This window comes from Alligator mississippiensis, chromosome 1 (genome assembly GCF_030867095.1).
Source record: "Alligator mississippiensis isolate rAllMis1 chromosome 1, rAllMis1, whole genome shotgun sequence".
NCBI classification, from domain to species: Eukaryota; Metazoa; Chordata; order Crocodylia; family Alligatoridae; genus Alligator; species Alligator mississippiensis.
Window position 1 is genome coordinate 265,444,677 of NC_081824.1, and position 25,179 is coordinate 265,469,855.

Sequence of the window (25,179 nt, forward strand, 5' to 3'; positions counted from 1 at the left end):
CTAGCCTCATTACATTAATTTTGTAAAGAAGAAAAAAAAAACCAGGAAATGAGGATTTAACTCAGAATCAATATATTGTTCCAGAGATTACTTCAAATTCACATTTTGCTGTGCATTTTATAGATGTTCTGGAGAGGCCACTTTTCATTGTAAGGCATGCACAAGTAGAGAGATATTGAACATGTAGATATTCAAATACAGCATATTTCCAATTTCAGCATCTGGAACCAAATTAGTGGATCATTTTAAAAGATATGTTTGTCGCCCACATAATGGGTTGTTGTTGTTGTTATTGTTGTTCAATACCTTTTGGATCTTCAGTTCTATGGCTGCCCTGAGTGAAAAGGAAAATCATCTGTATATAATAAATCTTTCTTGTTTTGTTCTTTGAAACCAGTTATCATTTAAATACAGAGCCCTTGCTTTCCTGTAGGGGGAAAAAAAGATTTATGGTATTAGCTACATGACTAGCAGCAGAATTCTGGGCTCCAATTTTCTAAGCTCAAATTTATATAGTTCTGAAGAAAATATTACAATAGGAGAAGGATATTTTAATATGAGGTTTTTTTTCTTTCCCTGCAGCAAGAGTATTTCACTGATCCCCTGTTCAAAAATCCTTCTTAGGCATTGGGGGTTTTTTTGAACCCTGTTTTCAAAAAGGGTTGGGGAGAGCAAATTTTTAGCATCTCTCACACTACTGCACTCTTACACACATATAAACACACACCATGAGAATCTTTCTCTTGGTTTTCTTCCCTTCTCCTTCCCTAGGTTTCTCTCTTTAAAGTTATCACTTCCACTTACCAGAGTTTGTGTGTGTGCACGCGCACGCATGTTACTCAAGTTGCCAATTGCTTAAATCATGAGCGAGACTTTACAAAAGGAGGATAAGGCAAGGTGCCATGTCTATTGATCACATAAGTTAGACATAGAGGTTTGGGCACACCATTCATACAAACTAACACAAATCATCATACACATCATTACACGCAGGCATACACATACACAAAACAACCATTTCATCCATACATACACCAGTAGTTACCAGCAATAGTTATTCAATATCAGCCCAGGGTGGCCAACCCAGGCTTATTGAGTAGATGATGATGATCTGAAGATAGCAGATTTTAAAATAACAGCTGGAGCAGGGTGAACAGATGCATCTGTGCTCCGATGAAACAGCAGTAGAGAAAGAGACTCACCCAACTTGGCATTTTCAAATGTTCTTTTATACAGATTAACATCCTTTGTTTCAGTGCTTTGGGGTTTTTCCATCCCCAGCTTCTGTTTTTGCAGTTATTCTTCTTTTGTCTTCAGCTTATCTTAGCCTTGGAGAGTTTTTGCTGCTTGTCTGGCAGGATGGGTGCATTCCTTCTCCTTATCTTCTTTGTGCCTTAGGCCTAAAAGGGATTCTTCAGCCATCCATTAATTAGTTTACTGACTGGTAACTTACATTTGGTGCCTTGTTGCTTACATAAATAGTTAAATCTTCTTTTCCCCATCTCTATGCCATTCTCTTACCATTCACTCTTTTACACGCACACATACATAAAGGCTATGCAGAGTTCGTTCACCTATGTCAAGCAGAAGGATACAAAATGAAGTTTTCAAGTTGCTTACAGGACAAGACTAACATGGTTATACTTCACTATTATTGCACTCTATTTTAACATCAGCTACATTAGTTCAGTTCATGCTACACGTGCACGTGCACGTGCCTAAAACTAAGTGCTCAGCTTCTTTCAGATTCCACCAAGTGGGTGTATCCTCTGCTCCACCAACTGCAAGATAGGCTTGACTCCTAAGTGATTCTATTACCTGACCCCCATAGCAAAAGAGTGCATTAGATGCATTCTTTTTTTCCTCACCATTAGGGAATGATAGCTTAGTGGCATATTAGAAAAGCCCTTTTCTTCATAAATGGTGAATGGGCTATAAACTGGACTGAGTCTGGATTTTTGCAACATAGAAGCTGCTAAGCAAAATACAGGTTTCCCTTGCTTTATACTGTACACGTATTCCTGGAAAACTGCATAACTTGAATTTGTATAAAGGAAACCCACTTTACAATGTAACATATAGGGATATGTTCCAAGACCTTGACTGTACTGACCCCCAGACCCATTTCTATCACTTTTACAGGACAATTTTGATACTCACCAACAGCAGACAGTGTACACACAAGCACAGGGTGATGATGAATGTTACCATAATGGGGATGGCAACTACAGAAACTCATATTGTAGACAATGAGTGAGAAGCACAGATCCACACAGGTGACTATATTTTGCTGTGCATCATTTCCACAATGTACCACAGAAAGCAGCTGACTGTGGACTTCCACCACACCAATCGCGTAAGAGTGAATTTACCTCACATATAACAAATTTTTTGTATAAAAAAGGTCATCGCAAAAGAGTGAATTCACATGTACAGAACCTGCATAAAGTGAAGGAAACCTGTATACTTTTCTAAGAGTACTGAAATAATTAGGAATTTTGTATGTTCAGCACCTGCATGAAAACAAAGCATTTTATTTATGAGCTTAACTATAGGTACCTAGATTGGAAGAAGTTGAACTTTCATGTGTTGAAATAAGCAGTCTGTTTTTGGTGTGTGCTAGCAGAATGAATTCATATTTGAATGATGCTGCTTTAATGACTGTAAGGTTCTTATTCCTTCATTACATCTGTAATTACATATTGATTCTAATTTTAATGCACATTTCGACTTTAGCGTTTATCATGTAACTAATATGACAACATAAAATGTCATCTATATAATTTAAGCAAAGTTATTACAAAGTTAAAAAATGCTGATGAGAGACAAAATACAGTATGAAGTCTTCCAGTCCTAATTGTTTTAAACTTTTCATTTTCAATTTCTGGACGGTCATATTAACACATTTGCATGCAAATAACTTTTATTAATTTCATGTTCAAAACTGTATCCATTGCAAAAATGATAAACAATAGAAATTGTAGTGCTGTAGAACATTAAACACAAGAACCCTGGCATTTTGAGTAACATTTATAAACAGATGTTCCCATCACTAGTATATCAGTATATCTCTAAAATTGCACATCTAAAAGGCTATACAACTTTGTGCTGTAGCTGTAGTTATGGGAGATGCACAGAAATATCCACATGCTAAGTCCCTCTTTTAATATGAGTGGTTTGATGTAAAATAATTCACTTTATGAATCTGCTTTGGGAAATCAGTATTTCCTTAAATCAGTAGATTCTGTAATAATTTAAGCAGTTTAGAAACCTTTCATGGATGGGTTTTAAATCTTTTGTTGTTAGCATTGTTGCATAATCTAAATTTTAATCAGAAAGTTCAATAGATTAATATAGTGGCATTCTTTGCACAGAGAATCTCAACTGGAAAAGAAGACTCCTCCCCAACTTCCAAATGTCATGAGAAGGTTGAAAATAATAATCATATCTGTAACCTGGTCCCACCTCTAATATTGTGCTCTCTCTGAGATGTTATTTTAACCAGAAGTTAAATGGCATGAGTTCTTATTAAACTGCGTAAACATACGTTTTGGAACAGGCCCTACATGAAAATGCTAATGGTCATATTATCCAAGAGCAGTCTTTATCACTGATCATGTATTCTACAATATATATAGACCTCTTACAAATTAAATATATGGAAAGTGCTAATCTTTCATCAGTACCACATATGAATACTGACTATAGTTTTAGTAGCCTTGTGATGAGGATTTTCAAAGAATATAAAAAAAAATTACTGAACGTCTGAGGGGGGTGGGTTTATGCAGAGAAAAGTAAGTTTATATGAATATACAGAGTGTGTTTTTGAGACATACAGTTTCATCCACTGTCCATTAGACATAGTTTCACTGATACAGTTTTCAGATTTCTATTCTTTATCAACATGGCACTTACAAACTATTTGATTCTTCCATAGTAATCTTACTAATAATTTAGTAACATTTCTGCTCTGACTTTCAAGTAAAAGAAATCTCCCAACTCTCTATTAAGATTGTAAATATGTTAATGTGTGATTCCTGTTTTTTTTCAAAAAAAAATTATTTTCTTTTCAGTGGGATGCAATTACTGAAATGGATGAGCACAACCGTCCAATTCACACTTACCAGGTATGTAATGTAATGGAACCAAACCAAAACAACTGGCTTCGTACAAACTGGATTTCCCGTGATGCAGCACAGAAAATTTATGTCGAAATGAAGTTTACCTTGAGGGACTGCAACAGCATTCCATGGGTATTGGGAACTTGCAAGGAAACTTTTAACCTCTACTACATGGAGTCAGATGAGTCCCATGGAGTGAAATTCAAGCCAAGCCAGTACACAAAAATTGATACTATTGCAGCTGATGAGAGTTTTACCCAGATGGACTTGGGTGACCGTATCCTGAAACTCAACACAGAAGTTCGTGAGGTTGGGCCAATAAACAAGAAAGGATTTTACCTTGCTTTTCAGGACATTGGAGCATGCATTGCTCTGGTCTCAGTCCGAGTTTATTACAAAAAGTGTCCTTTCACAGTTCGTAACTTGGCTATGTTTCCTGATACTATTCCAAGGGTTGATTCTTCCTCTTTGGTGGAAGTACGGGGTTCCTGTGTGAAGAGCGCTGAAGAACGGGATACTCCAAAACTCTACTGTGGAGCAGATGGGGATTGGCTTGTGCCTCTTGGACGATGTATCTGCAGTGTAGGATATGAGGAAGTTGATGGTTCCTGCCATGGTAAGATAACAGAATTAAGAGGAAAAAAATGTCAAATTACCTACATTACAAGTAATTTATTTGTCTGTGGAGAATACAGCCTACAAATTTTCAAGGAAATGAACAAAACATATGTTTTAAGTTATGATGCCATTGGTTTTGAAGAAAAAAATAGTTCTAAGAAACACCACCTTAATCAGCTCCATCCATGCAGAATATAGAATTCCCCTTATTGTGGTGTAATGTTATTAAATTATGCCATATATTCAGTACTGGTGTTTCACAATAAATCAGGTATGCAATTTCACACTAAATCAGTTTGTTTAAGGAACAAATATCAGTTACCTATTTGGGCTTTGAAAAGTGCAGTGTAGTTAGCTGCTGAACTTTTGGAAGGTACTACAGCAAAGCAGCTCCTTCACTACGTGTGCTGTGTTGATGTGGTCTCCTCTATTAACGTATCTGTCCCAGCACTATTTAATAGACTGTATGCTTGCTATATATGGGACAGGTATAATATAGAGCTTTGCTAGAGTAGGAAAGATGATGAATGATATCTTAGCAACTCTTTGAAGATTACTTCATTTCTTGCTTATATCTGATATTCAGAGGTAGAACTGTGAACACAGACGCAGGAGCAAAAAAATTATGTTTTATTGAGATAATTTAGTGTTATTTAGAAGCAGGTAGAGATGTAACTTAAACTAATTGAATCAAAGGTGCATAATCTTTCATGAGTAAAAGCTCACTTCATCCCATGCTATGGTAATATTATTTGCATTGGACTCATCAAAGAGGTCACATCACTGGAATTTAACTATGACTGAACTTAATCAGCTAGAACCTCAGCTTTAATATTGTTTGGTACCTGAGCAAATAGGTAAGCAGATGAGATTCTTGTAATCTTGGTACTAATCTTTGGTAAGGCTTTGAATTTATGTGGAGTAGTGACATACCCTTCCTAAAACTCAAAAATGTGTTCATGTCATCCTGGTGCATTTTAGCCTTGTGCATGGGCTGACAGATTGATCTCAGTATCTGTCAGAGACGTCAACTGTAAGCAATGAATCTTACAGCGCTCACGATACTGAGCTGTCATTTTTGTCAACAGGAAGGTTCATAGCAATGATGGTTGCCCATCCATCTACCACAAGACACACAAGACAACCTGAACAGTATTAGTGTCTATCAATTAGGTCTTTCTGGCTAATTTTTTCCTGTGCAATTTCCCTCATATCTGTAGACTCTGTGCCTGCAATACAGAAATTTCATCCAGACTCTAGAAGTGCCATTTATTTTCGCTAGTGAAATCAAGCATTTGTCTTCATCAGCGACTTGGACGTGGGAGTGAAATGTACTCTGTCCAAGTTTGCAGATGACACAAAGCTATGGGGAGAAGTGGACACGCCGGAGGGCAGGGAACAGCTGCAGGCAGACCTGGATAGGCTGGACAAGTGGGCAGAAAACAACAGGATGCAGTTCAACAAGGAGAAATGCAAAGTGCTGCACCTAGGGAGGAAAAATGTCCAGCACACCTACAGCCTAGGGAATGACCTGCTGGGTGGCACAGAGGTGGAAAGGGATCTTGGAGTCCTAGTGGACTCCAAGATGAACATGAGCCGGCAGTGTGACGAAGCCATCAGAAAAGCCAATGGCACTTTATCGTGCATCAGCAGATGCATGACAAATAGGTCCAGGGAGGTGATACTTCCCCTCTATAGGGCACTGGTCAGACCGCAGTTGGAGTACTGCGTGCAATTCTGGGCGCCACACTTCAAGAAGGATGCGGATAACCTGAAGAGGGTGCAGCGAAGGGCAACTCGTATGGTCAAGGGCCTGCAGACCAAGCCCTACGAGGAGAGACTAGAGAAACTGGACCTTTTCAGCCTCCGCAAGAGAAGGTTGAGAGGTGACCTTGTGGCTGCCTATAAGTTCATCATGGGGGCACAGAAGGGAATTGGTGAGGATTTATTCACCAAGGCGCCCCCGAGGGTTACAAGAAACAATGGCCACAAGCTAGTAGAGAGCAGATTTAGACTGGACATAAGGAAGAACTTCTTCACAGTTTGAGTGGCCAAGGTCTGGAACGGGCTCCCAAGGGAGGTGATGCTCTCCCCTACCCTGGGGGTCTTCAAGAGGAGGTTAGACGAGTATCTAGCTGGGGTCATCTAGACCCAGCACTCTTTCCTGCTTATGCAGGGGGTCGGACTTGATGATCTATTGAGGTCCCTTCCGACCCTAACATCTATGAATCTATTTATTCATACACAGACTATCCTGAAAGTTAACATGGTAGTCAGCTTCAGAGGTAGTCAGATACTACAAGAGTGTCTTTTGTTAAGGCTGTCTTCTTTCTCTAATAGCTTAACAGTAATTTGTGAACATTGTAGCTCTTTTCTTTGGTAGTGGTTTGTAAAATGAAGCATCATGTAGAACCACTTGTCCTCACATGAAATCAGGTCTGTACTGAGGACAGAGAAGAACCAAGGAGTTTGTAACTTGTTCATAGTTTGTACAATGGCTTTGCCTAGCCCAGAATATTTTATGTAGCTGGTACTCAATTCTGTGATAGGTAGCAGTACAGAAACTTTAGATAGAAAAAATAGTATGTAGACCACAAACATAAGCAATGGTGCATGAAAAATATTATCCATGTGTTACTATCAGAAAATGGAGCTGACTCTCTCCACTGTTTTCTGGATGACACCATTTATCATCAACAGAGTACCATTTTGGCAACATTATGGGTGGAAATGGCTATATCAAGGTATTTTTTCCACATGGGATTTCATTTTATCTCTAATGGGGTTAGGTATTAATCATTTGGAACTAACAAAAAGCATTCATCATTTGTCAATTTATGTCCCTCCTATGAGCAGAGACATAGCAAGCAGATGTTATACCCTATATAGTAGTGTCAGAAGTGGGGGTTAGGCTCGCAGTAAAAGCTGCCAATCTTATGCTCCCTCTAAATTGGAGCCTGTCATCCCAGCCCTAGTAATTTTACTACTTATAAGTTATGCTGTAGATCTCTAAGCAAATGCTCTGAACCCTAAATCTAAAAAGAGTTCTTTTACTGGTCAAAAAACACTTGGTCAATTGACTGGTCAAATATTGTCAGATAACGGTCAACTATTGTAAAGGTTTATTAATTAGAACAGTGAAGAGAGTCTTTTATCTTTAGTCTAATTATATGTTAATTACAAAAAAAGTCTATTTAACTGTTATTATGAAACATCAAATTCAATTCTAAAACAGTGTAATTATTTTAATTACAATCAGTGTTAAGTAAGAGTAAATGTCAATGATATTCAAGACTGAACAGTTCTTTACCTTGGCTTTTGTCCCAAAACCCAGGTCAGGGTCTGCCTGAAAGGTTACAAAATGTAAAGGAAAAAAAGAAGAAAGAAATGAAACACACCTAAAACTGTGACTTTTTACCTTTGTATAGCTACTAAAATGGAGGTATGCTAAGTAGGCAGCAGGCCAACCCTTTCAACCGCTTTCTGTTTGCTTTTAGAGATGCCTGCACTTACAGCAGGTGACCAGTAGGAGAAGTTTTTCTATGATGCTGGTTTTGGTTCTTCTCTCAGCACAGCTCCTGTAGCCTCACAGGGCTTAATGGTGGGAATGGAAAGGAGGTTGGGAAAGCTCAGGAAGGGCAAGGTGTGCCTGTTCCTGAGAGAGGGTATTCTTAGTTTTGTGGAATATTTGACTGGTCAATTGACTGGCTTGCCATCCCTATTATGAACCTTCCCGTTGTATGATGATCACAGCTCTTCATTCATTAAGAGGATGAAGTCTGCTGCTGAATAAGTATCTCCCAACTGGAAGCCTATAAGAAAACCTATGGTACGTTTGTTAGAGTATTTTTATTAATTGCCCAGAGAGTGATCGTTAAATGTTTAAACAGGTCATATTGTAAAATAACTTGTCTCAGTAAATTCTTCTTTTTAGCTTGTTCTGAATTATTTTCAAAGGTGCTTATTTCTGCTCATGTTGTCTATTTGCAGTGTATTTTTAAGGTTGATGTTGCTCTGGCTAACTTTGTATTTCTTGTAATACATGAGTGTTTTTTGTTTCAGTGTGTAAATGTTATCTTAAAGAATGGTTCCAGGTTCTAGCCCTTAGAAGCAACAGTTTCATACCGACCAGATATTTTAAAAAATGAATAGTAAACGTTAAATTGCATGTGTACTGACCCATATTCTCCCATCTGTCTGTTTACATGCTGATGTTGGAAACCCATTGTAAGGGTCATGGAAGGATCTGAAAAAGGGGGTGCAGATGGTGTGGTACATTACCACATATATCACAGCACACACTTTTTTTCTCTAGGTAAAATAACCAACAAACTAGAATATTTACTAATATGCTAGGGTCTATGGCTATATTATTAAATATTTAAGATCAAAACAAACATGAATATAATATAACTATTGGAATGTGCACTAATTTGCTAGATTATATATAAAGTTTAAATATCAGTTAGGTAAAAACAGTAATAAGACATTGTTTTATTAGTCCAGTAGTAATTATAGTTATATGTGCATCTGTTGTTCAGGTTTATAAAATGAAATCTAGCCCCCTTGGGCATCTTGACAATGCATCTAACATTTTCACTGTCAATCATTTCCACACCTGAGTTAATGTTCATCTAAATTAATGTTACCAAACCTGAGTTAAGGTTTTTGGCTAGGACTAAAAACAGTCTGCAGGGCTGTGAAATGGGGGAGAGAGAGATTACCAGGAACGGCTAACAGAAACAAAAATGGTAGAAGAAAGGTAGCTTGATAAATAGAACATCAAGACAGTTAAAAAGGAGAAAGGGTCATTAGCCCCTGAGGTTAGCAGGAATCAGGTATGTTATAATGAAAAGAGCCAGGAAGTCAGGAAGATAACTGACTCCTTGGGCATTGGCTGTGAATACCTTTCCCCTGGTCTTTTTGCCCTCCCCACAGGCAATTGGTTTTAAAGTTTAGGTGGAACAGGAATCATAGTGGGGTGCAACTGCACCCCTCTCCCCTGGAATTGCCTCCAGCATTGGGTAGCTGCATTTCTATACTTCCTAAGCCTGCCAGTAGAAATCTGGTTTTATGCCAGTTGTGACTATAGTTTTGGGTTTTTTTATGTGAATACTTTTCATTGTCAACTGAATTAGTCACAACCTGGTTTGGTATAGAGTCCCCCTAAAATCCTGAGACACAGTCTGTTTGGGGCACTGCTAGTTGGGGTGTGTGTGTTTTTTGTTTTTTTTGTTTTTTTCTTCCCCAACAGCAACCTTTTGAGCTTGCCATACAAATTAAGACTTAATTATTATTGTGTGATAAGAAATGAACACAATATTTGAAACTTCCCATTTATTCTGTAATCTGCTGTCTCAAAGTAAGCCCAAAATTAAACCAGTTTCTTTTTCCTGTGCTCAAAATGACCCTTGAAGGCATATGATCCTTACTAATTTCAGATCCTGCCAAAATAATTTTCTTTTCGTTCCCAAGCAACATCTTTAACATTTTCAAAGTTGCACCTCATCATATTGTATACAATATTCTTAGCTTTTAAAATATTTGATGCAGTACTGTTGATTCCACTGGTAGGGTACTCAGTGACACAGTGAGTCTACGGAAGAAGACAGATAAGGCAATTTTAATTGGTTACCTCACCCAAACTGGAGGTGATTATTGCCTTTTTTCTCCTGTCATAAATATAGTGAATGTCACACTTCTCAAAGTAATTAGTGTTCTCACTGTTGAACTGTCCACTAGGCAGCAAAGGCAATTTGGGAAGAGATGATGTTAATACATTATGTCTCCATTAATTTTTCCGTACTGGATTTTTGTGTACACATAGGCAAGGGTTGAGCAATGTCCCACACTCGTGTGTGGGTGATGAGTAATAAGCCTTTTACAGACCATCTTGTAACTACCAGACATTCACTCATGGAGTATTTCTGCAGAAATGCTGCCACCATCACCATGACAGGCTGGAAATCTGCAAGAAGATGCACATAGTATTAATGAATAAGCCTCTGGTCAGCCTTATTGCTCATCAAAATCCTGTGGACTGCAGTGGAAGTTAAAATTTATGTCAATTTCATAGTACATTTGGGAAAGTTATTAGGAACAGCCTAACCAAACGTTATAGATTCAAGTGAATGTAGCTAGATTCAGATCTGGAAATTTTACATGGACTTGTTCATCTGTCAGTAATTTTGTCAGTAGTCACAATCCAATGACATTTTTTTCCACCAGAGCCAATTTAGAGTGAATGTACTTCTGAGCAGTGGAGTTGACAGTCCACTTATGAATATCCATATTTATTAAATTTGAAATTGAAAATGTGGATGCTGTTGCTGGAATATGTAGGAGAAATGTTGCTGAAATAGTTTTCTTTTTACTGAGTTAAGGTCATATCCTGTTCTCATTTGCAGTCAATGAGACTTTTGCTGTTGTCTTCAACTGGTACAGGATTGCTCTCAGGTCATATACACATTTTGGATTTTTAGTGACAGGCATTTTGATATTGCAGTCTTCTCTGAATTAAATTTGTAGATCACTTGTCCATCTCTGATGTATTGAACTGAAATTCAATGTGTACTTTTTCAAGTAACAACGGGATATATGATCACCCTTGTCCATATTTTGGGGTTCATTAAACATTTCTGAATAGATTTACTTCTGATGATTTGGAAAAAACTACTGGAGGTCACAACTGGTCATAACACTGAGTGGGCAGCTGCTGCATAGGACAACTTTGTCAATACATGTCAGTTGTGAGTTCCAATGTCCATCCAAAGATTTTCTGGGTTTCCTTTGAACAGAAAATGCAAATTTTCCCTAAATGCTGAATTTAACCTATACCATTTTGAGATTTACACTTTACACATAACTACTAGGAACAAATAGTTAATTACCAGTTGCAGTTTGTAGAAGGATGTAAACTTGGATGGCTGGACATAAGCCATGTTGACTTCCAATGACCAACAAAAGAAAAAAGAAGAGGATATGACAGAAATATCTAGAATAGCTAATAGTATAGAGAAGAGCATTTAGATAATCCTATTCACTTTTCATGAAAATAAAGCAAGAAGGGGATATTCAGTGAAAAACTAAGAGATTAAAAATGGCTACATTGAAATACCTTAGTACCGTATGTAAACTACCATATTTACTTTTATATTTTCCACAAAAAATAATCACCAAAAATTGGGATGTGTGATGTTAAGGAAGCTGATTTCATTCCAAGAGTGGAGGCATGTGGATGCTGGAATGGACGCCACGGTCTGTCTCCCTTCATTCCCTGGAAGAACAGAATACCTGTTGCTGTCAGCCACCCTAAAATTGCTTATCACTAGGCAAACTATAGGAAAAGAAGCTCAAAGTGGTTCATGAAATGAAACAGGAAAACTATAAGCCAAAGGTTTGTTAGGTTCGGAGACAGAAATACAAAACAAAAATACGTCAGCTGTTAGTTTGGTAGTGTTGTGATGGTCCAGGAAATTATGTGAAGTAAGGATTTTTGTGGGTGATATTTTTTTTGACCAACTTTATCCCAGCAATGCATTTGCCTCTCAGTTGTTACTTTATAACCTGAAGCAGCTCCTGGTGTTCTCTTTGTGTTCCCAGCAGCTAGTAATCCTGCCAGTTTTTCCCAGACAGTTTACCAGTCTCCCTAGCTGGGGTCCTTTCCTGCTGCTGGGCTCTAAGTATCTTGGTTTCTCCTTTCCTCAAAAGAGTTCTCTTATATTCTTACCGTTATCTCCCCATCTTATTGTTTATCCTATTCAAGGGCAAAACTATTCATACCTTTTGCATATGATTTCCTCCCCCAGATATTTATATCTCTGACAACTTTAGGTGACCTAGTTGATATGTATTTCATATGGTTTTGAAATGCATTTAGCTCTTGTCTGGGTGGAAAGCTAACACAAGACTGACTGACAGCTAATCAACCAGTTTATAGTTTCAATAATAATTGAAAATTCATTGATTATGTGTAAAACATCTATTGAACAACATGCTATGTACAAGGATATGAATGTCGAACATAGTTGTCATTAGCTGTTGATGGAGACCAAACATGATGGTATTGATTCCAATTTGGAGTTGTTGTGGGGAGGGAGGGAACATTATCAGCAGATTATCTGATGGGAAACATAAATCAGTAGCTGTATGATTGTTAGCTAAAGGCTGGTTCTTTAGTAGTTTGGTGAAATTTAATTGAACTTATTGATATAAGTATTTATGGAGTTCATTTAAATTATATTTAGCAAGTTACTGTTTATACCTCTATTAGCAATTGAGGCTCTCAGCCAATCAAAATGCATGCAGCAATTTTTTTTTAACATTGTTTGTTCTTAAGGAATATACTTAGAAGAACAAAGTAATTAATATTCTATAGCAGTTGGAAAAAAATGTGTTCAAAGGTGAGCTAAGGAGCATTGATTGATATACTAAATTCAGATAAGTTAAGACATTCCAGTGATGTTAACTGGAAGAAGTGGAGCTTAAACAATTCTAAGTAGGGTTAGTTAAACAGTATATGTCAAATAGTAATGTAGAGAGTTTACTGAAATTTTGCAATAAAGCAAACAACTTTATGTTGTATGTATGTTAGAGCAGCAGGAGTTGCATCCTGGTAGTCTTTTATTGGTCATTATTTCTTGTGATTTATTTAGAAATTATTTAAACTCTGAAGGTATATTAAACAAGAAATCATATCTTTCCTATTAGACACTCTCTTTCAAAACCTAGTGGGTTATGATATGGCAGCTTTCAACCTGCTTAATGCCAAGATATTAAACAAAACAAAATTCTGTGATGTAATCCTGCTTTACTTATCTGTCTGCTGACATAAGGGAAGTAAAATGTGCTGACAACAGAACAGAATGTGCTCTTGTATCCAAAAAAGAAACTATGTCTTCTCACATTTCTGCTAGGCTAAGTAAAGACAGTCAAAAAGCCTGAGGCTGAATTAATTTAGTCTTCACAGGTTAGTCGAAGCTGCATAGATTGAACTGATAAGTGAACAGACATACACTTTTCATTCTGGAAATGCAGCCACGTGCCTGCAGTGGCCCAGGCCAGAAGCCAAGGAGTGCTAGAGCATGTCTTCCTGCTTGGCTGGAGTAGACATCTTGGGCCAGGGCTAGCCTGCCTACTGAGCAAGGGGCAGGGGGGAGGTTGCAGGGGGATTGCAAAGCATCCTGGGATGCTGGGAGACTATGAATTAATTTGAAGCTGGAGGGCATCTGGGACAGAAGTTCATTAAACTGATATAACCAAAATCAATGAAGTCTGATACCACATCTATCCAGGTTTATCTTAAGCTGGTTTCAGCCACTTTGAAAAAGCTTTATGTGCACTGTTGTGTTATAGATTTGAACCAGTTTCCAATAACTTATACCATTTTATGTGTAATTTCTGTCCCTAGCCTTAGTGGTTATTTACTTCATGTAAGACAGCTCACTTTTATGCCTCACATAGAATGTAGGAAAGTATGTAGTGGGGAATAAGGAAAGATTTTGCATACAAACTACTGTGCAAAAATGGTAAATGAAAGCTTCGAGTACAAAAGTGTGAAGTTGTAGGGGTGTGTTTGTATGTATGTATGCAGAAATGTTTTCCTGTTCCCCTATTCCCAAAGTAGCCAACTCCTTGTACTGAAGCTATATACTCCATTGCACATAATGGGGAATTAGGATGTTTCATAGTTGGTAGGGTCGGAAGGGACCTGAGCAGATCAAGTCCGACCCCCTGCCATGTTGGAGAAACCCATGTAAGGACTGTATCTTGTTACAAGTTGAGCACAATTTTTCTAGTGCAGAAGTGAATAGATTACACTATTAAATAGTGAGCACAATTTTTCAAGTGCAGGAGGGACAACTGAATAAATGACTGCATTGCTTCATTAACTATTCCTCCTCTGTTATTGAATAGGAGAGGTACAGTAGCTGCTGGTGCAATTGCAGCCAGGTTGCTACATTACTTGCAGTGGAGTCTTTCTGCTGCTGTGCCACATCTTCCTGTATGCAGATCTCTTCTCAAGAAACCTGACTGTTAATACTTAGCCTCAAATGAATACTTAGGACTCTCAAATTGCTAATACTTAATAACTGTGATTTAGTGCATAATTCTTTAATCTTGAATAGCTACACTCTGTTTTTTTGGTAAAACTAAGAAATCAAATGATTTTTAATACTTACTTGGAAATTACCTTAAATTACTAAATGTTAGTGCAGGTTGCTTGAAGAACAGATGCATTTTTTACTACTACCGGGAAGTTGGCTTACTTTATGTGACTTAACTAAATATATAATATATAGCTATAGCTAAGAACTTTAGATTTCACTTCCTGTCAACATGGGTACAAGGAAAGCTTCGTAATTATCTGTAACGTGTATTTTGTACTAAAAATAGTCTGTCGTATGTAGAATGGCATAATATCAATACTTCATAGAGACCCCTAAACACTGGGCAAAGTGACATTCCTTCCAATTAATTCCATCTTTTCACTGTCATTTCTTCAAAAAGACTGCATTTTAATGCATTTTAGCAACATAAATGGAGGAAAAAGCACAGGAATTATACATTATGTGGACAGTTATTGATGTTGTCAAAGCTTTTGGATATGGGTAATTACAGACAATTCTTGGCAAGGTGCACAAAATTGGATTTGATTTTAATTCAAATACTGTATAGATTATGAAGACAAGCAGATATGCAGTAAATCAGAATTCTGATTAGGAGCTCTTAGGGCATATCAGGCATCAGTACTGAGACTTTTATGTTCATACTATTTGGTTTATACTCATTTTTTAAATGCTTGTTTATGCAAAGTATTATTTCATACTCAAATGTGGACTCAGATGGAAAGTTGCAGCATAGTATGTAACCTATTGACAAATGACCTCTGTACCAGAGAACTTGCCAGCACAGCACCCATCTTCAAAAAGAGATCTGGAACCCACAATGGAAACCAGAGATTAGTGAGTCTCACTTCCATCCCTGACTAGTTGATAAAATCTATTATAAAGAATAAAATCAGCAGTCATTGGATCAATATGATATGCTGCAGAAGAGACAGCATGCTTTTTGCAAAAGGAAATCCTGCTATTTGATGTATTGTAATTGGATGTTCAAAAAGTTTTAAGCTTTACCAAAGGCTTAAAAAAAAAAGAGTTGCCATAGGATTGGATGGAAGATTCTTTCATGAATGCAAGAGCTGTATAGAAAGGAGTTGTGGAAAGAGCTCAGCAAGCAGTGGGCCGAAAAGTGGCAGATGAACTTCAGTACCAACAAGTGCAAGGTAATTCACATGGGAGAAAAATAACCTCAACTATGCAAATACGATGCTGGGTTTTAAAGTAGCTGTTACAACTCCAGAAAGAAACCTTGGAGCCATTGGAATTAGCTCTAAAAGCATCAATTCAATGTGCACTGGTGACCAAAAATGTTAATGATATGTTGGGTATTATTAAGAATGGAATTGAAAACAAAACAAAACATATTATTGTACCACTATACAAATCCAAATTTGATTACTACAGCTTTCCCTTGCTTTATGCTGTACATGTGTTCTTGGAAAACAGTGCATAACATGAATTTGCATAAAAGAAACCCACTTTACCATGTAACAAATAGGGATACCTTCCAAGACCTCGACTGTACTGACCCCTAGACCCATTTCTACCACTTTTACAAGACAATTTTGGTACCCACCAACAGCAGACAGTACATACTAGCACAGGACACTATGATAATGGGAATGGCAACTATAGAAATGCACGAAGCAGACGAGTGAGGAGCACAGATCCACACAAGAGACTATATTTTGGTGTGTTCACTCCCACAATGCACCACACAAAGCAGCTGACTGCAGGCTTCCACCACAATGATTGCATAAGAGTGAATTTACCTTGCATATAACAAATGTTTTATATAAAAAGGGTCATGGCATAAGAGCAAATTTGCACGTGCAGAACCTGCATAAAGCAAGGGAAACCTATATGTGCATTTCTGATTTCCATATCTCAAAAAGGCTATAAGTTAGAAAAGATAAAGAGAAGGGCAACCACGATGATCTAGGATGTAAAGCAGCTGCCATACCAGGAAAGACTAAAAAAACAGGTAATGAGAAATTTAAGGGGATAAAATGGAGCAAGCAAGGAAGCGAGAGGTTCTTCGCCATTGTGAGTTGTTTGCTTGCATGGAACATCTAGATTCTCCCTCACTAGCCAGTTATAGGTATGCTGAGCAAATACTTGTAATAGTAAATACAGGGTGGGTGTCAGATATTGTATTGTAAAACCACTACCTAATGTATAGTTAGTATTTTGCTATACTATTTTAGACTGTTTATTTAAGGAAACTGTAACTACCATCAGGTTTTTTTTAATTTCATAAAGGCATTTTAGCTGAATTACTAACGGGGTCATTTGAATTCCAAGAAAAATGTATCTATCCTCTGGCATTTTTAAGCCGATGGTGATGGGTGCCAGGAAGAGTATGACAGAATGCTGGTCTTTTGATCTCCTTCTGCAGTATCCATTTCTGTTGCTGTCCAGAACAAAATACACCATTGATCCAACCCAGTATGGAACTAATTCCTCTACTGCGTCTGTTTTTTATGCATATGGAAAATTTTTTACCTACTGGTAAACAGTTTATAGCTTATCTGTCCACCAGACTACAAACTGATTTTTACTTAGTTAAAGAAAATATGTTGCTTCTTTAGACCAAGGAAAGTTCCTATACCTCAGTAAGAGCAAAGATAACGTAGATACAAATGGGTGCAATAGTTGCTTTTTGGCTTAAATACTTTTTTCTATGTTCAAAAACTAAATATCCATCAAACCACATATTTTTGTTTAACAATGTAGAACTTTTGATTTGGACTAGTCTGACGATTCATGGCTTCATTCAGTTAACATAATGCTTTTTAAAAAAACATTGAGATCAATTTCAGTCCCCTTTATGGTTGTATAAATATTACTTATTTGCTGTGCCTGACTTACATTATACGTACATGGTGGGATAGTGGGAAGCTGTATAGACTTTCTCTTACCTGTTTATTTTTTCTAATTTTAAAATACAATGTCATCCTTTTCACTTCAGTGTCCCAGTATGGAGGGAATCTTTTTAAAAGTTCGTTACTGAAATGAATTTCTTCTTCCTGAAACAAAATGATGGCAGTGGAATACATGGATATGCTTATATGTTTCATGACTGCCTTTGTTAACAGCTAGAAATTCTCAGCTCTTTCAAAATTTCCTGTTCTCTTCCATATTAAATTGTCATAACTGGCAGCTCACCTACATAGCACATTTCTAGCCACTTGCAGACCTGTTCAGCTATATAAATTGCAATGCAGTGCCCTTGATAAAAAAAAAAAAAAAAAAGCTGGAAAGGAAGCTGATACAGGATTAGGGCATTTTTTTCAACAATAAAAGCATGTTTTAAATTATTTTTAATCTCTGTGCATCAGTAAAAGTGCAAGGTAAAGTAAAATCTGGTCAGGCTGAATTATAATGCATCACTTAAACTGAAAGCATTCAGGTACTGTAGCATTCATTAACTGCTTTCTACTCCATTTCATAGGGGAGGGGAGTGAAGAATGAAACCTTGGTTTTATAACAGCTTCTGAATACAGTGTGCATATTAAAGAATCTATTACCTGAATATGAAATCATGCTGAGAAAAAATGATTTTCCTATATTACTTTACCTAAAGTGCATGTAACTAAGTATAGAATGCTGTGTGAAATATATTTCCACAGTTTAGTAATCAAACAGAATTAGGTGAAATAGATCCATATTGTTAATTAAGTTTCAAAGTAGAAATTATCAATATAATCTCTCTTCACATTTAGATATAAAGAAGCAGAGAGCTGGTGGGGCTTTTCACTCAGGTTTGGTACTACAGTGTGCTGTTGGACATTGATCAATCCAGCTATCTTTGATAAACATGCGACAAATTGCTGAAGGGATTGTTCCAATTGATTTTTCTTGCTTAGGACTCAGTAGGACAGCTTCACATTTTGATACTAACACTGGTTAGTAGCCATGCATGGTAAATTACAATTATTTGTCCTTGGCACTCGCACAAAAATATTCTACTTATAGTCAGATGCAACAATTTCAATAATCCTTGCCCTTTATTCTCAAATTTGGTAAAAGGCAATTATTGAACTATTTGTTTAGTATGTAGTTCAGTATATTTTGAAGGGTTTTTTTTTTTTATTTCAATGGGGTTTCCTATTAGTTAATCATGTTTCAAACTTAGTTAGTACCTGTTCCAAAAATAAAAATGAACTTTCAGTGAATTTGACTTTTATTTCAAGTTCAGCTTTTATATGTCAAAAAATAAAACAATCTGAAAATCTGTGTCTCACACTGGGCATGTCTACACATTCATTAATGCACAGTTGTTACTGCGCATTTAGTTTAGTACTCCCTTAATGAAGTACTAACTGCATGCTCAGTAACTATAGTTAGTTACAGAGTTGGTGCATGTTAGTTTTGTGATACTCACTGCACAGTAGCCAAATAACACTGTGCAGTAGCTTTTTAGCACAGTTTTTGACCTGCACCCACAGTGTTATGATGTTACCGCACATTAAGAGTCTTGTGTAGACACGCCAACTGAAATCTGGAAATTGGCTGAGGTTCCCCTGCTTGAATAATGTAATTTTTTCTTACAAAGCACCTAAACTTTCCTTTCTGTGCAGTGAATGGTTGCTAAAAACTAAGCTCAAACAGTTGAGAACAAATTGACTTGGGAAATGCTCAGTGCACTTCATACATGATCAACTGTACAGTTTCAACAAGCGAATACATTGCATGTAAGCAAGATCTGCTTGAATGAAGACCACAAACTATTTTACAGATGTGACAGTTCAGCTTTACTTGTCTCTGTATGGAGTTACAGCCATTGTAAAGCATCCTCCAGTTGAAGGCAATGTGTTTTTGCTCTTATTTTTAATTTTTTTTTTATGGCAGGATGACTTATGAGGGTCAGGGAGAGACTTTAGGCTACTGAATAAAACCTCATCTTGGAAATGCTTTCTTTAATAGATCTAGAGAGGTCACATACACAAGTATTAATTTTCTGACAGTTAAGCTGACTTAACTTTTTAAAATCAACTTAATTGTCAGAGTGTACACGCTTATATGGAGCAGAGTCAACTTAAATGCAGCACGAGATACTACACCTTTGTTGTGCACACTATTATCTCGAGTCACATTAGTTAAGTCAAACTAGCTCACAAGGTGGCTGCCACCATGTCAAGGAGCTTTACGTGTGTACACTCCAATGTGGCTTAACCTAAGTCAACTTAATTAAATCATCTTGTTTTAAATTGATTTACACACAATGTAAACAAAAGCCATTGTCATATTACAATGGCTTTCCTTTTTCTTATGAAATATACATTTGCTTCTGAAATTGCCCCACATTTTATGGTTATTTGGCATTGATTCAGGGTCCTACCATGGGACCTGTCAAAACAGTAAGTTTGTAATAGTCTATTACTTTTGGGCTTGCCCACTAACGAAGATCTAACCATATTTGCTAAATAAAATTCACCATTTTACTAAAAAACACTTGTACCGCTTAATAAAAATAAAGAATTTTGCTTCCAATGACAAACTGTAGTTGGAATATCTTGTACATCTAGTCATTAGTTCAGGTTTGTTTTGGGAGGGGGGGGTTGTGATGATATTTCTCTGTATAGAAGAGTAATTAGCATGATCTTTATATTGTGCATTGCATTTAATGATATAGGCCTGAAGGGGAAAAAAGATCTTTCATAGCATACTCAATGAATGCCCAGGAAAAACCAACAGTCTTTTGTGCCATGGTAGGCCCAGGTGTGGTTCCATTTTTACTAACTGGAGACCGTTCTTTGAGAAAAAGGGTGACTCAGTGAAATCTAAATACTGATGAGGAAGAGCACTGTCAACAATTTCCTAAATCTAGGAGTTTTCTGTTGGCAAATAAAATAACTTCCCCTTTTTACAAAGAGAAGACTGCTGCTGAAATAAGTACCTAGGTATATAGTTTGAGGGGGAAAAAACACCAAGATGTTTAAAAAATATCAGTAATGTGAAACAGATTATACTATCTCTATAAACACCCATAAAATCAAGCTAAAAAATCTGAAGCCAATCACCTGTACTTCCTCTGAAACAGATTATTAATGAGTAACATATTCACAAATAAACCATAAAATAATGCATATAATGGAACAGTTTCCTTTAGAGGTTAGCCATCATTTTATTCAGTCAATTATTAAAACATTTATGCTGAGAAATGTAATTTCAAAAGGAATCAATAAAGGATTTCCTCTCATATCATGTGGCTTGGGAATCACAACCCGGGTCTAAGTAAGTGTACAAAGCCATTTCTGGCCAAAAAAAAAAAAAAAAAGTTATTGTTGGATACTAGAGGAAATGATTGAATGGTAAAAAGGTAATTTTTTTTTTAATTTGCATTAAGTCTCATAAGATATGAGATTTATTGTAGTTAGATAATGTATCCTGTTCTTGGTAATATTTATGTTGAAAATATTGAAAGGGCCTGTTTTATGCCATAGAAATGATGTAGTATTAAGATTGTTGATATGTCAGGTGGACTATTTTAGTTGTTTAAAACATCTGGTATTTTAGACACTCTGAAATTGCACACAAATTAGTACTCCCTTTTCAGGGATGCTTTGAGGTATCAATTCAGCCAAGTACTTACAAAATTACTAACAAATTTAAGGACTTTTTGGCTAAAGATCGTAATAGGTTGGCAAGTGTAAGATTTATGACTCCCCCTTGTTAAGGAGTCTTCTTCCCACCATAAATTCAGGTTCAATTAGAGTTGTGTTTCCTGATGGCTGCCAAATGGAAAAACTTTTCCAGGCCTGTACTCTGTTCATGTTAGAGCAAACGGGGGTGTGCTTCCAGCCATGCTGGAGAGCTGGGAAGACAGACTATTCCTGTGTGGGGCATAGTTGCTCTGCTGCTTACCATTGCTGAGACATAAGCCCAAGGGTAGTTTTTGGAGGTAGTGAGTGAACAAGACTGCTCTCTCCCTTGATTTTTTTTATTTAAGCAGAAAGAGGCTACGAATAGAGATTCAGTTCTTCTCTCTCAGCATCTTCCCATATGTTTGAGAAGTTTGTGGAAAACTCACAAGGGTGATAGATAACACTCCTTACTTTGATCTGTTGTTTGTTTATTCAAACTGGAGTTTCTAGCTATTTGCCCCTACACATTTCAGCACTCTGAGCAAAAATCTTGAGGTTCCTCCCTTACTACTTATAATATTCTTTAAGTCTTACCAATGCAGCTCATTCTTTATTTTGCTTCCTTAGGTAAAAATTTTAGAATTTACATATCTTTGGATTTTTTTAGACTGTCCTTCATGCATTTTTAAAAAAATCTCTATTCCTATTCTTTCTTCATCTGGCTTTTTTTTTTACATTTTGGTGTTTTTTTTTCTAGACATCCTAAATTAAATATTCAAAAGAGCTTAGGAAAGACATTTTATACAATGAATGCTTGTTTCTGATGTGTAGTGCCACATAACCTAAAATGGCTATATCTTCACAATACTTAAAGGCATGAAATGAGTACTGAAATTTCCTTGAACAAGTTGTGTAGATTTGTATTATAGAATTCTGTCGAGCATGTCCTCAGTGTCTAATGTAGGTAATCTTCCAAGATTTTGAGTAGCAGACTTTCTTACATATTCAAAATCTCTAACTTTCAGCCTCCTCATACATAAATAGCTAGTATTCTTATTTTTTCCACTTTTGAGCTTTTTAATATCTGGTCAGGTACATTGGAAGTACTTATTATGGATAATAAACTTGTCTAATAGTATAGGATTATAACCTGAACATAGTAAATAGATTTTAAAGGTACCAGCTACATTCTTTATCAGTGATAAAGAACACAAGAATCTAATTGCATAGACTCCATTTTACATGGACTTGGAAAACAGATACATCTTATGACTTCTATATGATCCTGTTCAAAACTGCATGTTCCTGTCCCTTTCCTAATGGCTTTCAGGTAAAGCAGTTGTATTAATCCAAAGCATAATAGCCAGGGTCTGCACCCTAGGTGACAGCAGAAGTCAGGTCAGCTGCAGTAGATGCATTTCTCCCCTAAGTGGGTGCCTGCAAATGGTGCCACGGTATCCTACCTCCATTTGACACTACTGTATTGTGTTGGCTCTGGATTTAGGACCGAGGTACCTTGTTCTGGGTGGAGGCGTATATTCCAAGCTTATCAAATGCACACCCTTCCCACCCTCAGACTGACCACAGTCTTCCCATTCAATAATAGGCAAATTTATTGATACACAGTGATAACAGTAAAGAAACGATACAAACAATCTAGCAATTTTATAGCTACCAATCCTAGGGCTGTCATCAGAGTCAAGAAATGTCTGGCCAGGATGCGGGCTTCACTCTAAGGCTATCTCTTAGGTGTCAGATGTCAGCTGCCTGGAGGTGAGATGCTGAGGCCCACCACTCCCCTGCAGTGGGATGGATGAGATTGGCTCATGGTGTGCCCTTTGTCCATGGTGGCCTCGGACGCCTCCCAGGGATGGGAATGGGGATCCCTCTCAGGGATTCTTTCAGGAACCAGGACGGGGAGGAGGAGAACCTGGGCAGAACCCTTTGTTATTTTCAAGTCTCTGCTTTTGTGTTATCCTTCCCTCCTAATGACTCCTGATGACTTTTCATCCGTGGCTAGTGCTGATTGATCTCTCTGTGTTCATCACACCATCTATGTTGTGTTCTGTCAGCATATTCCAAGGTCATCATATGCACACCCTTCCTAAAAAAGGAATTTCAGCCCCCTCCTCCCCGCCCCTTTCTGATGCCACCTTATTTCATGTTATGGAACAGTGTGGTACATACCTTCAGTTTCTCAGACTGTTTGTCCTTGTTTGTTAGGCAGCCTGTCTGCTTTTGAAGGCTAAAAACACTCTGTATGTGAGATCCAGGCTCTTAAAAATCAGTTAACCCCTGCAGCCCATCCCAAACCATTCTAATGTGTGTGCGCACGCACTCACGCACGTGCACATATTTATTTATTTATTTATTTATATGTGCCAATTCCCAAAAAGCAAACCTTTAAATACCATTTCTAAGCTATCATAATGAATCATGGGTGGTCTCCTAACGGGGTGCTATTATTTATTTTCCCTTTTATTTACATAGTCTAAGCATATACATGTTTTTATTTCATAATTTTCTCTGAATCATGCTGCTATCTATGTTTCATTGCTTCATCCAGTATGCTCCAGGGTCTATCGGGAATGCTCCTCAGACAATGAGTCATATTTTCAGTGGACAGAAATAACTTCTGGTAGTTGAAATAGCTATACTTTGTTAGTCTGGCAAAAGGAAATATCAAGGACAGTCTTCTAAAAGTGAGGTCTCTTAGACACTACAGTAGTGTTCCAAAGGATGTAGTGAGAGTTGCTTTGTTGAAATCTTTTAACAAGACCTGTCAGATCACTGGAGAATATATTTTAGGAAGTAAACCTGCACTGACAGAAGGTTGATGACCAAATAATGATGGTCTTCCAAATTCAAAGTTTTATAAATCTATCTAACCTGCAGTGTATATAATTTTTGCAAAGGAAGGTGATCTCTGGGAATTTATCCATTGCAGTATGCTTCAATTGTTGTAGGGTTATGTCTGCTAACTGCAGAATAAATTATGTAAAATAAGTCTCGTACCTACCAGTAAAACATCTAACAGAGTCGAGGATCGCACTTGAAATGTCTCTCTCTAAAGGAATATTACTTCAAAGGAATAATGATCAAAGCATGCATAAATTCCCAAAGGACATGGAAATATATGCATAGAGGGATTTTTTTTTTACTCCAAATGCTAACAATGAATGTTTAGTTATTTGGTATCTCCTATTATATAATAGTAGTTATGTATGTGAAATGTCTTAATTTTGCTGTGACAGCTTGACTATATTCCCAGATGTTAAATATTGCAAAGCCTATCTTACATATATGCATAAACAAGATGAAAGTGTTAATTCTAATTAAAATGATGCCCAGTTCAGTAGCAGCCTTAATAAAGTCCCTATGGAAAAGTAAATTAAATAGCATTATGTCTCCTCATGTGGGGTCAAAATTTAGACTCCAGTTTTACTATAAGCATACTTTCCATGGAAAAACTGCATCGTTAAGATTAGATATGATTTGTTGATTTTTAATTTTTTTTTTTTGTCCTAAAATGATTTGAGTATATGCAAGATTCTTAATAGCTATTCCTGGCTCTGGAAAATACTGCAAATGAAGGAAGAAATCTACACAGTATTCTTTTATTCTATTTTGTTTTGCTTATATTTATATCTTTTTATAAAATGACATAAATTATGTACAAATGCAGTCCTATTAGTCAGCCTTTGTTGACAGCTGCCACACATCAGTATT

The 25,179-nt window shown here is 36.9% G+C and overlaps 1 protein-coding gene across 3 annotated transcripts in view; it reads left to right on the top strand.

Annotated features, from left to right (window-relative positions):
- EPHA6 (EPH receptor A6) overlaps window positions 1-25,179 on the top strand; it is a 978,007-nt gene that overhangs the window by 242,255 nt on the left and 710,573 nt on the right. For 2 of the 3 annotated variants that reach the window (XM_019476566.2, XM_059720587.1), the window contains one exon: window positions 4,074-4,737. In XM_019476566.2, coding sequence (XP_019332111.1) covers window positions 4,074-4,737 — 664 coding nt within the window. Of the gene's footprint in view, window positions 1-2,147; window positions 2,277-4,073; window positions 4,738-25,179 lie in introns of those variants that run through there. The other variant, XM_059720588.1, reaches the window with a different exon arrangement.